This window comes from Ochotona curzoniae, unplaced genomic scaffold (assembly GCF_017591425.1).
Source record: "Ochotona curzoniae isolate NIBS_2020 unplaced genomic scaffold, NIBS_Ocur_1.0 contig_43, whole genome shotgun sequence".
NCBI lineage: Eukaryota > Metazoa > Chordata > Mammalia > Lagomorpha > Ochotonidae > Ochotona > Ochotona curzoniae.
Window position 1 is genome coordinate 6,111,252 of NW_024466218.1, and position 15,299 is coordinate 6,126,550.

At 39.1% G+C, this 15,299-nt stretch overlaps 1 protein-coding gene across 1 annotated transcript in view; it reads left to right on the plus strand.

Moving 5' to 3' along the window:
- The window catches only part of CHST9 (carbohydrate sulfotransferase 9), a 216,754-nt gene that overhangs the window by 116,565 nt on the left and 84,890 nt on the right, over positions 1–15,299 (plus strand). The window contains exon 3 of the mRNA XM_040984694.1: positions 11,450–11,484. Within this exon, the coding sequence (XP_040840628.1) occupies positions 11,450–11,484 (35 nt within the window). The remainder of the gene's footprint in view (positions 1–11,449; positions 11,485–15,299) is intronic.

The following is a 15,299-nucleotide window of genomic DNA, read 5'->3' on the forward strand; positions in this document are numbered from 1 at the left end:
TCAATGGATAATATAAAATGCAATACATTATATTATAATATAGTTGTATGATATATATTAAAAATAATGTGGCATGGTATGATAGTTAGAATATGTGATTTAAGGGAAGAATTTGAACTGTGTAATCCAAAAAGCTGAAAACAACAGTCTTGTAATAACTTCTTGAGAATTGTTAGAATGGGTGGAAGTTTTCTTCCCACCAATAGCTGAACAAGTCGAAGTGCACTGCATCACATTTGGCTGACTTCATGTGGCAGAAAGACCATCTTTCTTGACCATCAGGATGAGAAATCAGTTCATGAAAATTCCAAGACTTCTTTCTTGCGGTTCTTCATGACAGAACAACTTACAGTTAATTTTATGTATCTTAAATAGCCATATGATTTCTTCCCTCGCAGTCTTCTTCTTTTGTGCTAATTCCAGTTCCTTCAGGCTTCCAAACTTCCCAAACTAAAATGTCCAGTACTAGACTAATGGTCCTCCACGTGGAAAATGCACATGGCATTTCTGATCATCACTTTTACCCATCAACTTTGTGTATACAGTTTTTCAAATGTTTTTGGATTTGGTGGTTTTTTACGGATTTGAATTTCCTTTCTGTTCTTTTTTAGAACGGGGACCTGTGAGTTATCTGCAACCTGCTCCCAGAATCAGTGAGTAGCCTCTTCATAATGTTCAAATCTTGGGTGCTTTACAGCTGAGCCAACCAGCAGCTGAAATATGTGAACATCTTACAGTGTTGCTTTAAAGCACCTGTTCAGTAGTGAAAGCCATCGCTAACAGCACGAGCAGATGGCATGGTTGGGGGTGGGGAGAAAATAATGACTGCAATCTTTGCTCTCCAGGTATTTACAAAGAAAATCAACGGTTTTGAAAAACAGTTTTGGTTCTGTCTAACTTGATGAGTGATTAACATTTATCCTAGTTGATAAAGTTTGTGATTTTTCCACTTTTACGAGAAGTATTTCGCTTTTGCTTAGGACACATATTTCCCAAAATTTCTTCCTGTACAAATACAGAATAAATGCAGTAGAAATGTATCAACACATATATTGATAATACACAGTTTTGATAATATGATGCAGACTAAGCTGAAATTTATCTTTATGAGGAATGGTTTTGAATATCAAAATAGACAGACCACCTGTAGCCTATGTTAAAAGAACACGTTGTTGAGCCCAGCACAGTAGCCTAACGGCTAAAGTCTTCGCCTTGCACGAGTCAGGATCTCAAATGGACACTGGTTCTAATCCTGGCAGCCCAACAGCCCCACTTCCCATCCAGCTCCCTGCTTGTGGCCTAGGAAAGCAGTCAAGGACAGCCCAAAGCCTTGGGACCCTACACCCACAAGGGAGACCCAGAAGAGGCTCCAGGCTCCTGGCTTCGGGTTGGTTCAGCTCCGGCCATTGTGGCCACTTGGGAAGTGAATCAATGCACAGAAGATCTTTCTCTCTGTCTCTCTTCCTCTCTGTGTATCTGACTTTACAATAAAAAAAAATAAATAATTTTTAAAAAGATGATCACATTGTTTTCAGAGCTTCAGCATAAATGGTCTTTAGGCAAAAGTATTCAGCTACAAAATAAGGATCCTTGCCATTAAGTAGCTGTCTTTTATACAAACCTTTTTGGCTGATGGTAGTGTTGAAAGCAAAACTGCAATCCCTACAATAAATTCAGATTTCCAAAATCCAGACACCATATTTCTCCCCAACTTGCCAATGCAATAAAGTTTCCTTCTGCCTAATATGTGAACATAAGAATGTATTCATGAAACAGGATCAATTCCTATTAACTAATTTTTACGAGTTGCAAGCATAAGGTTCAATGGTTCAGTCCTTACCTGTAGTATCGATCACCTGGATAGTAGTAGTCTGTCTATTTTCACCAGGAAGATAATGAAACATTTCCTCTCCTTTTTCATGACTTTTCTTTTTATTTAAAACTTGGTGTTTTTACAAAGTAGGCATGACAAATTCTCAGTATAAAGGTATAAAGGTTTGAAGTAAGAAAATAAAGACAGAACTCAAACATTGTCTTTTTAGGGACATGTTGAAAAATTGGAATAGCAGCTGAGTCACCATCCATGTATTTTTCTATTCATTTACCAAACAGTAAACCAAAGGCTCTACCTAGAGCAGCAAGGGATGTAAGCGATAAATAGGTGTCTTCTTGATTCATTGTGCTAGCAGTCCATGCCTTGAAACAGAGAGGAGACAGCTTCCTTACATAGTAAATGATGTGCTTCCCAGCAAGAAAAGCACTCGGGGAATGTGGAGAATACATCACAAAATCTCCCTAGATCAGCTGGCAAAATATCCATTACCAGTGTAACTTCTGAGCTGATTCTTTAAAAAATTATTTTTATTATTGTGTGATGATATAGTTCCATAGGTTCTGGGATTTCCCATCCCCCTCTTCAGTTCCCTCCCTGGTCCCACAATGTTTTCTCCTCTAGAGTATTATAATGGGTGTTCCTTCACAAACAGTCTTAAGTTCATCATTCCACTATCGAAATGTTTCCTGGCACTGTAGGCATGGATAATATTGGAGAGCCTGGCATCCTACTGTCAGGATATTTTCAACTGTTTCACTGGAGTCCATCGTTGGCCTGGATGCAGAGAGGCAAAGTGCACTATGTCTCCACATCTGGACACGTCAGTCTGTGCTACACTTGTATTATACATCCCCTTAAATACAGAGCCAAAAAAGCAAAGTCCACAACAGGGAAAAAACAGAAAAACTTCATCAATATGAAGTTAAACAGCATGGTACAGAACTAAAAATGTGTCACTAGAATGATTAAAAAAAAAAAAAAAGAAAATCAAAAAACCTTCTTGTAGAAATAGATGCTACACCGTCATTGCTGAGCTGATTCTCAAAGAGGGAACAGAATTCCTACCAGCAGAGAAGGTAAGGGTGGCATTTCGAGAGAATATGCAAAACACGGAGCTGTCATACTACATGGTTTGCCAAAGAAAAGCAGAGTGGTGGAGCACAGAGGGGATGAGGAGGGGTAGTAGGTAGGAACTAAGAGCAAATGTATAGTGATTTGTTGGGTGAAAAAATAGTGGCCTAGAGAGGAGAAGATTTGAGGCATAATTTAGAGTTGAAACGTGAAGACATGGGAATAAGCAACACCAGAGACAAATGATTGACCTTGTAGGAACACAGTTTCTCCCTGAAGCAGGAGGAAAACGGGAGGGAAGAAATAGTTTGCACTTCTTCGTTCGTATTTTCCAATTTAAACTTTTTCAGGCATTGGGCTTCCTCTCTTTCCTTATCCTCATTCCTTTCTCTCCCCTCCAGTGCCTCCTGTGTTTTGTAGTAAAATAGTCCAACAGGTATAGTCTTGACTCCAGCATTCTGCTCTTCACGTGGGTCATGACACGGTTGGTACAGGCTATGATATAGAGTTTAAGATTTTGTTTTCTAGGTATACTTAGTAGTTCCATTAGAGGCCTATTTGTATTTGATAGCAGAGATGCATTCTGTCAATTTTGTTTTATTCCTGGTACCCTGGGCTCCATTGCATCCTTTCTTTGTGAGATTACAAGTGCATGTTTGTTTACCTTTATGTCTTTTGTTTTATATTTTGGGTGGAGGGTGCCTTATATTACAGCGAACATGTAATATCTGCCTTTTCAGGATTGACTCATTTCACTGAGCATAATGGTCTCAAATTAGGATCATCTGATTGAAAAATGCAAAAAAAATATGTATTTATAAATATGCTTTATTTGTGGATGTGTGTGTATAATGTGAATATACAAATTCAAGGGATTTTATGTCTAAGAGGTTTCATTTTCTTTCCACTATACCAATGGAGAAGCATGAAATATAGAACACAGGTTTGAATCCCAGTTCATCCTCTAAAAATAATGTAATGTGTCTCTAAATTTCAGTGTTATTATCCGTGGCATGAAGGTGATAACAATTTTGAATTCACGGCTTTGAGAATTGTACAGTATGTGAGAGCACTTTATCAACTGAAAAAGAAATCCTATATTGAGAAACAGCCTGACAAAGTGGCCAGAATGCATACATTGGATACCCTCACTAGTTTTTGTTTATAAAATAGGGATAGGAGTGTGAAGCTTACACAGGTTACTGATATCATGAAACACCAATATGTGCCAGGTATACACACACACACACACACAACTCTGTAAATGGGAACTGCTAGGTTGTTATTCCTCTGTAAATAGGAATTTGTCTCTGGGAGAGTAAAGAAATTTCACTGAGGGCTGAAAACAAGAAAGGGGGTGTGTAGGAGCATTTTCATGCAAAATTAAGAACTCATTCTAGAAAGAAAATATTGCAGGTTCAGACACACCTATGCTGTCTGCCACAGCCAACATGGTGACTTGGTGATCTGGGAAGATGCAAGCAGAGGGACAGTGCTATAGAGGGCACAGTTGGACATGTTGATCAGTGTGGATGTGGGAAGCTGAGAGGCCCTCTCCTCCAGCCTCACCACTGGTTGGCCGAACAGGGACATTGCTGTCTGGAGCGGACACCCGTAATTGTAAGGCTCTCCTTACTGTCATTTGAGTAAGTGACTTACCCAAAAGACTGAGAACCGGAAGTCCCCGAGGTCTTCTGCCTTCATGATCAGCTGAACTCCAACATCAAGGCTACTGCTCTGAGTAAGACAGTGGTCAGCCAAGCTTCTACCTGCTTTTCCTGTGTGCTCTCCATCCACCCGTCTCTGCGCTGCTCAGCCCATTCCCTGCCATCTTGCCCACTTGAATTTCACAGGATACAGCAACAGTGTCTCTTACCTCCTCTGGAGTAGACAAGAAGAATCTGAGCTGAGGAAAATGAAGCCTGTTCTAAACCTCAGCCTGCTTCCTGTCCTTACCACCATCACGACCAGTTCTGAACCTCAGCACAGGATTTGCAGGGTGCCATAGGAAGGACCGCGATTCTGCCCCACTTGTAAGCAGGTATTGTCAGCTACCAGGAGAATGTCCAGTGTCCTCTTAAAATGCTTAAGGCGCCTTGGAGACGCCAAAAGAAAACTGGCAAGATCTATCTGGAGAGCTACTAAAGTCACCTCAGAGGGAGATTTGAATTGCTAGAGCTCTTGTCAGCAATTTGCCAAATGGCAGCAATAACGAAAATATAGGCAATTTCTTACACATTATTGACTCCTATTTTAATTAATGGAAGACACATCCCTCACCTGGGAACACGGTTGACTCACTCACTCAGTGATTATCCATCAAGGATATACTAAATACAAGTTGCTAATGACTGTGTAAGATCCGTGCCCAAGCATACAAGCATCCCCTGTGGACAGTATTTTAAACATTAGGCAAGAGCTGACAAATTCAGAGAAAAATCCTAGATTCCTGTGAAAATTCAGCTCCAGAGCCCATGAGGAATTGGACAGCTGCGGAGCCTTTTCTTCTCTGTGAATAGCAACACCGATCATTCAAAATTCACTTCCAAGTACCATGTTCCTTTAACACCTTTACTTAACTGTAGCCTTCGACCAACGTGTACCTTGTCGCAGCCTCCTTTCTACCCCTGCTCCACACTCCCTACATGACATGGCCCATGCAGAAGGGGAGCCATGGCTCCCCATTGCTAAAAGAACCAAATACTGCATCTCCTGGTTCATGGGGCATGTGGGTCACCAATGCATGTCAGTCCTGTCTTGCAAGTGGTTCAGTCACCTGTACCATGCCAACATGACTCCAATGGCCCTCTGCAAATGCCATTTCATGAATACCTGGTTTGTATTCTGTCTTCATTTTATATCTGGTAAGGGGAGAAATTCACCTCTCGTTAAAGAAAAATGCAAAGGTAAACATCTCCGTTTCGTTGCTTTGGCCTTAAGCACATGTTTCTTTTGTTTATCCTATCATTCTTCTTTCTAGGTGATTTATACGTTTCATTCTTCCTCATTTCTATCTTCTACATATCTCAGAGTTTTACAGATTCTAGTGGCTCTTGGGATAGGGTCTTTCGGTCTATTTCTCATTCGGTTGCAAAAGCAAAAGACTTTAAGACAATTCAGAGACAAACTCAAAATCAGGAATGCACGTGCATTAGTATTCTGTGTTTCCATTGTTCCTTAAAAATCCTTTACTATTTCGTGAAACAGCGGTCATTTTGAACCAATGCTATGAGTCGCCGACAGTGAGACTACCCCAGACTGTAACAGCTAGGACATACCGAAAATAATCAAACGTTTTAAGAGACTAAACCTGAAGTTTTCTGAACTCTATCCCCTTCTTCTTGAGATCTCCATATATAAAAACTGGAAAAAAAAAATATCATTCCTTCTATTCTGTGAGTGGCAGGTAATTCAAAGTCATTTGTTAGGCTGATTTAACTGAGATACATTCCTTGAGAATTTCATGATGTAAACTTTTGGGCATGACAAATATAACCAACGATAAAACCTGTCTACCCATGGAAGACACATCCATCCAGAGCAGAGGGTTAGAAGGCTGCTCTGTGTGTCAGCTGTGGTGGAGTGGGAGTTGAAAGAGTTGTGCCTAGCAGGTTGCTGCAGGTGCCTACCTACCAAGAGAAAGTCTGCACATTGTCACATGCTAGAGTTTCACTTTCAGTCGATGCAATCTGCTGGGCAGCGTTCCTGAAAAGAATTATGTCCTTGCTCTCACTGGGCCCTAAAGGAGGTGGGCAAATCCTACACTCCAGAGCACTGCAGACTGCAGAGGTGGGATCCTCTGAGCAGGGGCTCCAGTCCCATAGGAGTGAAGGTACACAGCACGGATCCTCATGTGCTCAGCGTCTCTGGGGAATGTGGTGAATCAAGAAGGTGCTTCAGTGTTAGAATCAAGATTGAGATTGCAAGCCCTGCACTTGCCTCTCAGGCCTGGGGGCAGGTAACCCATTGTCAGCCTGAGCATTTCTTCCCATAAATCCTGGATTACTAAAGCCAGGAAGATGAGTTAGAGAATTTCCTACAACCTTCCTGAGCTTATGTGAGAGTTAAGCCTTACAAATCTTGTAAGAATTGATGAACCTGATGATATTTTTAAAAATATATTATAAACCTTCCAATTCGTGGCCTAACAATCTCAGCTGAAAAAAACCTTATCCTGTAGGAGAAAATAAAGTGCTCTTTGCTAATCTCACCTACTTTTATACGGGTTCCAGGTATGCAGACAGCTTGGAAATTCTGCACAAACTGGCGTTGTCCTGTTCATAAAAAGAAACTGCAATTGACGGACTCTTTCTCTGTAGGAGAAAGGATTGAACATTATTATTTTGTATAAAAAATAATTAATGAAGAAAAGTGGTATCCCGCAGTTAATTTAGCTGTGCTGTTAAATATTTTCCTGGTGCCTGAATTACAAGAACATGTTATTTTAATAAGCAGATTTGAAGATGTTTTTCTCCTTTTCCTTGAGATTCGAAGTAATCTAGAGGGTCAAGGTTTCCAATCTTTCCCTCCTGCATTAAAATGATTTGTCATTTCCATTGTAGCTACACCCCAAAGTCAATTTTTTTTTGATCTTGTTAAAGTGACCTATAAAATAATTCAGATGATGAAGATGGAATTCTTCTCAAAGTGTAACTGCTCCCCTTGCTGGTATAAAGTGGCAATGACATTCTTCTTCAAGTTTAAAACTGAGCCAGGGATTTTGCTTTTGCTTTTTGATAATTCTTTATGGTTTTTAACTTCACAATAAATTGAAGTTCTAATGAAATGAAATACATTTGTGTCATTATACCCTGTAAACCATGTCTGTTACTTTTCTGAAATACTGTACAAGAATTTTTTAAGTGTTTCTGATGCTTAGAAAGCAGAGAAATATTTTGAAGGGCGCTTAGTATTACTAAGTCTTTTTTAAAAATACTAGAATATCCTAGTTAATTTGAGGTACAGTTTTTATACAATAAAATAAACAAATCACAAGTGCTTCATCCAATGAGTTTTAATAATTGTATGCATCTGTGGAGCAGTTGCCCTCCATGAGGTGTTGGATCTCGGTTGCATTTCTGATCAATTTTCATTCAAGGCGCCATATGCTTCCCCCATGATGATCACTGGGCCAGCCATCACTTTTCTTGCTTCTAGTACTATCATTTAGCTTGCTCTATTCCCAGTCTTCACATAAGCAGAGCCAGAAAATGACAGGTGTCTGGCCGAGTGCTTTAGACATACTGGCAATGTCTGTATCCATAACATAGTGACTGAGTTTGAGTCTCAACTCCACTTCTCAGTCCAGCTTCCTGCTAATGTACATCTTGGGAAGGAGAATGTGATGGTTTAAGTGGTCAGGTGCCTCTCACCTACATGAAACATTCAGATTGACCTCCCAGCTGCTGGCTTTGGCCTTGTCAGTCCCATATGTCACAGAGATGGGGGGCGGGGTTAAACCAGGAGACAGAAGATGACTCTGCCATCATTGTCCATTGCCATCCTTGTTTCTTCTCTGTTGTGTAGCATATACTTCAAAAAGTCTCCTTTCATATGCCCTGTTTCTGAGAGTGTTTTATTTGTCAACAGTTCTTTTTTATTAGTGAGTAATACTCAAGTGCATAGCAGTACTGCAACCTATTTGTCCATTATCCTGTTTTCAGCATTTGGGGCAATTACGAATAAGATAATTATGCACATTCGTATAGATGTTTCTTTGTGAATATCTATGTTCATTTTTGTTTACTAAATAGCAGTAAATGGAAATAGTGAAGAGCAAGTAAAATGTTTGACTTCATGAGAATTGCTGGGAGTTCCAACGTGAACGCTCCAACTGCTCCTCCATCATGCCAACAGTGGGGGTGAAACGGTGTTTGCTGCAGGTTAATTTGCTCGTCTCTGAGGGATGATGGTCTTGCTGATCTGTCTAGAGGATAGTGGAACATGTTTAACGCTGATGAAATGTCCTAATTTGATTGGCTCATGTGTTTATTATTGATTCTAGAAGCTCTCACAGATTACACGTGTAAGCTTTTTACTTGATACAGGCACTTTAAATATTTTCAGTTTGTGGTTTGTCTCTTCTTTTTTTTTTTTTTATTAAGATTACTTTGGTGAACAGAAGTTTTTGATTTTGATCAAGAGGAAATAGTTATTTCTCTCTCTTATGTTTAATGCTTTTTGGTGTTTAAAGAAATTGTTATCTCCAGGCTGTGAGGAGATTCTGTTGTGACTGAAAAAATGCTGACAGCAATGTTTTGAATCCAGAATAATAATGAAGATAGTTTGTAGGCAGGTAAAGAGACAGATTTACAATGTTAAAATGCAGGAAGGATCTGTACTTTCATAAAATGTGTGTCCTTCATGTGTCTGCCTTTTTTTCTGTACAAAGTAGAAGCAGAAATGTGTGTATTTTGAGACTTATCCAGCTTGAAGGACTGAAGGAATAAGAAAATCCAATGTGAGATTTGAATGTCCTGAATATAATGACTTTAGATAATGATCTTTAAATTGCAAGTGATTTTATAGCACTACTCATTGTCCTTGAGGAGTGATTTCAATTCCAAGGGGCTAAACCCATGCTGCTTCTCTTCTTTCACATCACCATTGCAGCAAAAGAATGGCAGCAGATTATCAATTCGCCTTACTAATTCATTGATTATGGGCATTGATGTAAATATGTAAAATATATAGTATCTTAAGATGTGACTGTGCAAATATTTATCTGTTTCTGTGGGAAAGATAAATGGTGCTGCAGATGTAAGTATGTAAGATTCTCCCCCCCTTTTCTATGACGATGCTCTAACTTCACTTAAGAGCTCTTGAAAACTCTAATGTTATTCATTCCTTGGATGGATGTTTATTGGTTCACACTAGATACTAGGCATTGAAAATACAATAGTGAACAAATGACCAGGTGCTAACTTCGAGGAGGTCCCTGTGTGAAGAAAGGGTACAGTAACAAAAGTGTTGTTACATTTTGTTAGATGTTCTGCTGGGATATGCCAGAGTGCCACAGTAAGAGGGAAGAGCTGCTTTAAGGAGGCCTACCTAATTAGGTGACACCTAGACAGAGATACGCATTGAGAGGGATCTAGCCATGGGACAAGTAGAGAAGCAAATTATGTGCTGAAGGAATGACAGCTGTAAAATCCTAGAGCAGGTTACAGCTGGTGTGGTCCAAGTCAGGGTGGTTGGTGCGCTAAGCAGGGAAGAGAGACAGGTAAGCCCAGTTGGTAGTGAGTGCTGAGTGGTAACACGGGACCTGGAATGATTGACCAAAATTCACCTCCTGGTGGTGTTCATCGAACAGAATTCTCAAGAAAAGGGTCCACAGAAGTGTGAGGCGGAGAGAGGCACTCAGGTGGGTTTGGATTTAGAGTCCACATAAGGATCATAAAGGACATCTGTGTGCATGTGTTGGAGAAGATCAAGAGTTACGTTGAAACAGAGTCTTACAATAATGCGCAAGGCAGAATGAATGGATGTGAGGGACACCAAATCTCACACACACCAGGCAATTATATACCACCCTAAAACAGGTAGCGTGGGCTTCTGGGAAAGTGAGGCAAGGAATTCTACTTGAAAGGCTTTTAAAAATTCATAGAAATAATACAGACTAATAAAGAAAGGAAGGCATTGTATCAGGAATATTTGATCAAGTTTGCTAACTGACTTTCAAGGCCAGCCTTGGTACTGGAGAACAGGAGTCGCTACAGGTGTTCTCCATGCCTTGAATTTTAAAGTCATTATCATTTACAATCATTAGGAAGTATAGACAAAGGATAATAATTAGCAGTCCTCTCCAAGAGGGACTGAGATGTGACTAGAAGTTGCCAACAAGACTCAGCAGATGAGTCTGCAAGCTGTAGCATTCAACATCTGTGCTTCCTCCTTGATGCCTTGGCCCTGGACTACCCAGGGTAGCACTCACCCTCTTCTCGGGTGAGGTCTAGTGCCTCCACAGATGTGTGCACAACTCCCTCTTTAGGGATCATTCAAAAACTAAAAGGTATGCTCCTTCACACATAGAAGATTGGAGTGGGGAAGCATTTGATGTAGTGGTTAAAACATCTCTTCGGAATCAGTCATCCTGCTGGGTGTGTATGTGGCCTGCAGGGGTGGGGAGATTGAATAAATAAATATATATGCATACATATATATATAATATATATATGTATATATTTTTTATGTCTACACCTTACAGCAGAGTGCCTGAGTTTCAGTTCCAGCTTCCTGCTAAATGCACCCTGGGAGGCAATGGTGATTGCTCAAGTGGTGGGAAACCTGGATTAAATGTCAGGCCATGGCCCAGACTGACTATTGCAGACCTTTGGTCATGAACCAGCAGGTAGAAGTCAATTCTCTCTCCCTTTCCCTTTATTTCCCTCTCTCATCTCTCCCTCAAAATAAAATAAGCAAATTTTTTAAAAATCTCTAAATAAACAACTAGAGAGCTCTTAGAGATAAATATGCCAGGGCTCCTTAAACATGGGACAAAAATTCCCAACCCCCTGAAAATGCAGCAGAGCCAGAATGCAGAAGTCACAAATTCCTGGTTAACAAAAAAATTAGAAAATGTTAGTACATTTCTTTTGAGCTTCTCAGTCAAGTCGGATATCTGCAAATGGCAGTAAATAAAATTATAGTCCTAGAACGAAATTCAGTTGGAAATTCATGGTTGTGAAAAATTAACTGTATAAGTTGCAAATAGCTAGAAGTAGAGATGAACCAAAATGCCTGCCCTAGAGGGGAATAATACAAACATTGAAAAAAATGCAAACGGAAAAGAGAGCGATAGTAAAGAATGGCAGTAACTTGAAGGGCAGGAGAGAAGAGTGCCAGTCTCAAATGTGGTAACAGTGTTGACTCCAATTGAGAAGCTTAAGAGAGGTGTGCCAGGAAAAAAATGCACCCCTTAAACTTTCTAATGTTATGCAAAAAGTAGTTTTCAACCAGTCATTGTTCAATTAAAATTTTTTTCAGGAAATGGATTGTAGTTCTTATATGAATCTTCTAGTTTTCAATTCGCTGCTTTCAAAAGCTGGAGTGAAGTCTGTAGATAAGCTCAGTTGTTTCATAATAAAGCTGTGCGAGAAATTCTTTACAACGTTAACTATATTTTTGTTGAGTTGGTTGCAATAACATTAGTTTAGCGGATCTGTGATTCTTTAAAAGGTTTTCTATTCAGTGTATTTGATATTTTTTCATACCTCCTGAGGCTAAATTTGGCTAGTTGATATCACTGTGGAATTGGACTATAGGAGCATAGAACTAATTTCCTCATTTGACTTTTAAATTAGTTTTTTTGTGTCTGTTAACTAAAATTGAAATGTTTCCATTATGAATAATGCCAAGATGAACTGGTACACTCCATTGACTTTAATGAAGTGCACATGTTCTTGCAGGCTTGTGAATGACGGCCTCATTGCAGAGTGCTTGAATCTTATTATTTAATATTTGCTGTATTCACATATTTTATTTATGATAATACCACAATCATAGCTCTTTAACTTTGTGAACACAATTGAATTTAGATTTTTTTTCTTCAACTTTTCCAAGGAATTGAGACTTCCAGAGGGGTTTCCCAACTTATTTCTACAATTTTAAGATCAATGAGTTGACAAGCAGTTTATTATTAAATTTGTAAACATTTTTATATAATTATTATTTGAAAGGTACTGTGCCAAAGAATAAACATATCATCTAGGTACTTCTAGATAACTGGAACTTTAAAACAAGATTTTTGGTAATCAATGATCAAAATAAAGATCTACACAATAAATTAAATATCAAACAAAACTGCTGCTTATATATACAAGAGAGAAGCAAATAGGAAAAAATTTAGTGCTGACAATTGTACAATATCTTGAATTTTTTTGCTGTTTTGTTAAAGCAAGAAGTCCTTTCTTGAGTTAAATCTCCAGTGAATACTAAAAACAAGATATGCTCAACCACTCATAGATGCATTGAAATTTCATGTCATTTATCAGGGCATTCAATTCAAGCTATTGTTTTCACATTCATTTATTTTTCCTGAATTCTGTGTGCCAACCAAGTAATCAAATTATGAAAAATCATTTAAATTAATGACATAACTGAATGTTAGATGCATAACAATTACCAATGAATGCTCCAGTATTATAAGATAAAGATCCCTGAAATGAACAATAAATTCAACATACATAATGTACCCTGAAAATTAGTTACTACATGCAAATGCAGAGAATAAGAAGTTATGCGGCCAAGCACCATGGTCTAGCGGCCAAATTCTTGCATGGGATTCACTGGGATCCCATACGGGTTCCTATCCCAGCTGCTCCACTTCCCTTCCAGGACCCTGCTTGTGTCCTGGGAAAGCAGGCAAGGATGATCCAAAGCCTTTGGAACCTGCACCCCACATGGGAGACTCACAAGAAACCCCTGGATCCTGGCTTTGAATCAGGTCAGCTGCAGCCATTGCAGTCACTTGGGGAATGAATCAGTAGATGGAAAATTTTTCTCTCTGTCTCTTCTTTCTATAAATCTGCCTTTCAATAAAAATAAATCTTTTTAAAAAAAGAAGAAGAAGAAAGAAGAAATTATAGACACAGCTTTGCTTGTTGATGCTGGCCTTACATGCAAGCTCCCTTTTTCTCCCAGGAGCATTGTAAGCCCCCCATTCTAGAATCACAAAGAAATAGGGCTCAAGCCCTGGGCAATTGTGTGATGCTGGGCAAATTGTTAGTTTCTGTAATCACTAGTTCCTTTCCAAAATGCTGAGTCATTTCATTGTAAGGATTTAAATTAATTAATGCATGTGATTGTGGGCTTGTTTTATTATCATTATTTTATTGGTTTGTTACTACATTGCACAGCCCATGTCTTCATGATACTAAATCCCCAAAGGGTCTAGGGACAAATCTAGCTGTGGCTTTGAGACCCATTAACTGTTTATTTCATTCCACTCCAGAATGTTCAACACTATCTCTGTTTTAAAAACTCCCTCAATCTTTACAAACCATGAGCAATTGGGCCCCACACCCAGCACCTTGAGCTCAGCAAGTGTCTCACCCTCGGCACTGGTCGCTCACTGAGGGCTGCTGCTTCCCCTTCTCCATCCATCTACTGTCTCCATAGCTCCTGGCCGTAAATCCTGCCAATGTCTACAGCTTCTGCACCTGGTGTCCCAAACCCCTTAGGAACACCATAGTCAGGAAATTCCCAGTGAGACACTGAGAGCGGAAGTTTACAAGCCATCAGAGACATCTCTGCCAAGTCAAAGCACATAGTAATCACAGTGCCAATTCTAAAAGATTTACCATAGCCGGAAACCCTATCTCATTCAGTTCTCAAATCAACTCCAAAGTAGGTGCTGTCACCTTCGTGTTGTGAACAAGAAATTGCTTTGAGACTTAAAGCAATTATGTTTCTTTTCTATAGCCCACAGAAGGTAGATGTGCAGGGTTATGAGATCTAAGCTCATAGCCATCCCAGTCACCCGCTCAATCTCTATCTTGGTGGTACGTTAGACCACCAAGAACGGAGAACCAAGAACCAATTAATCACCGAGAACCTCTGTTTTAATTACCCTGACAGTACCTTTAAGTATGTAACATTCAGACATGGTCAATAACTTTCCCAAGACAACAACACAAAAGAAGGATGTTTTTATCCTTATGTAACTAAAAATTGTAACAGTCAAAATGAGAACAGTGGGAGTAGGGAAAAGTACTGTAGACTATAAGAGCTGGCATTACTTACGTCCTTGGAGCTAAAAGGCAAGGACATTCGTGTAGGCTTTAAACTGTTAAGTATCATTTCACATGCTTGGAAAAATCTGCTTTATATGAAAATGCACACATCATATGATGTGTACATATATTATGTTATATAACATATGTGTGTGTGTGTGTGTGTGTGTGTGTGTGTGTGTGTGTATCCAGTACATGATATATATGAGAATGACGGCTGAGTGATTAAGTTATAGTCAAGTAAAGAGCCTCGTCTTCTTAGAAATAGCTACAAAGTCTAAGTCATAGAAACAATAAAATACTACCTTATTGCTTTTGCTGCTTAAATTTAGAAGCTATACTTTAAGGTTTCACCCCCAAGGCTATGGTACTAAGTGCATAAATCTGATGAAACCCAAAATAAGTTATCATGGATTTGCTTCTACCAAAGGCAAAAGATTAGGAAGAGAAAAACAGAAACTGGATGAGAATAAATCTTTTTCACAATTAATTAATATTAATATAAAAAGAATTTCACAGGCTTATTTCACAGTATACTTTTTTTAATCTGGTGATTCATTTTTAACAGAACTACAGAATAATAAAAGCTCATCTAATTTAATTTTCCACTGCATTACTCCCCAACGTACAAGACCATGTGAGGGAGTAACCTCACAGATTGC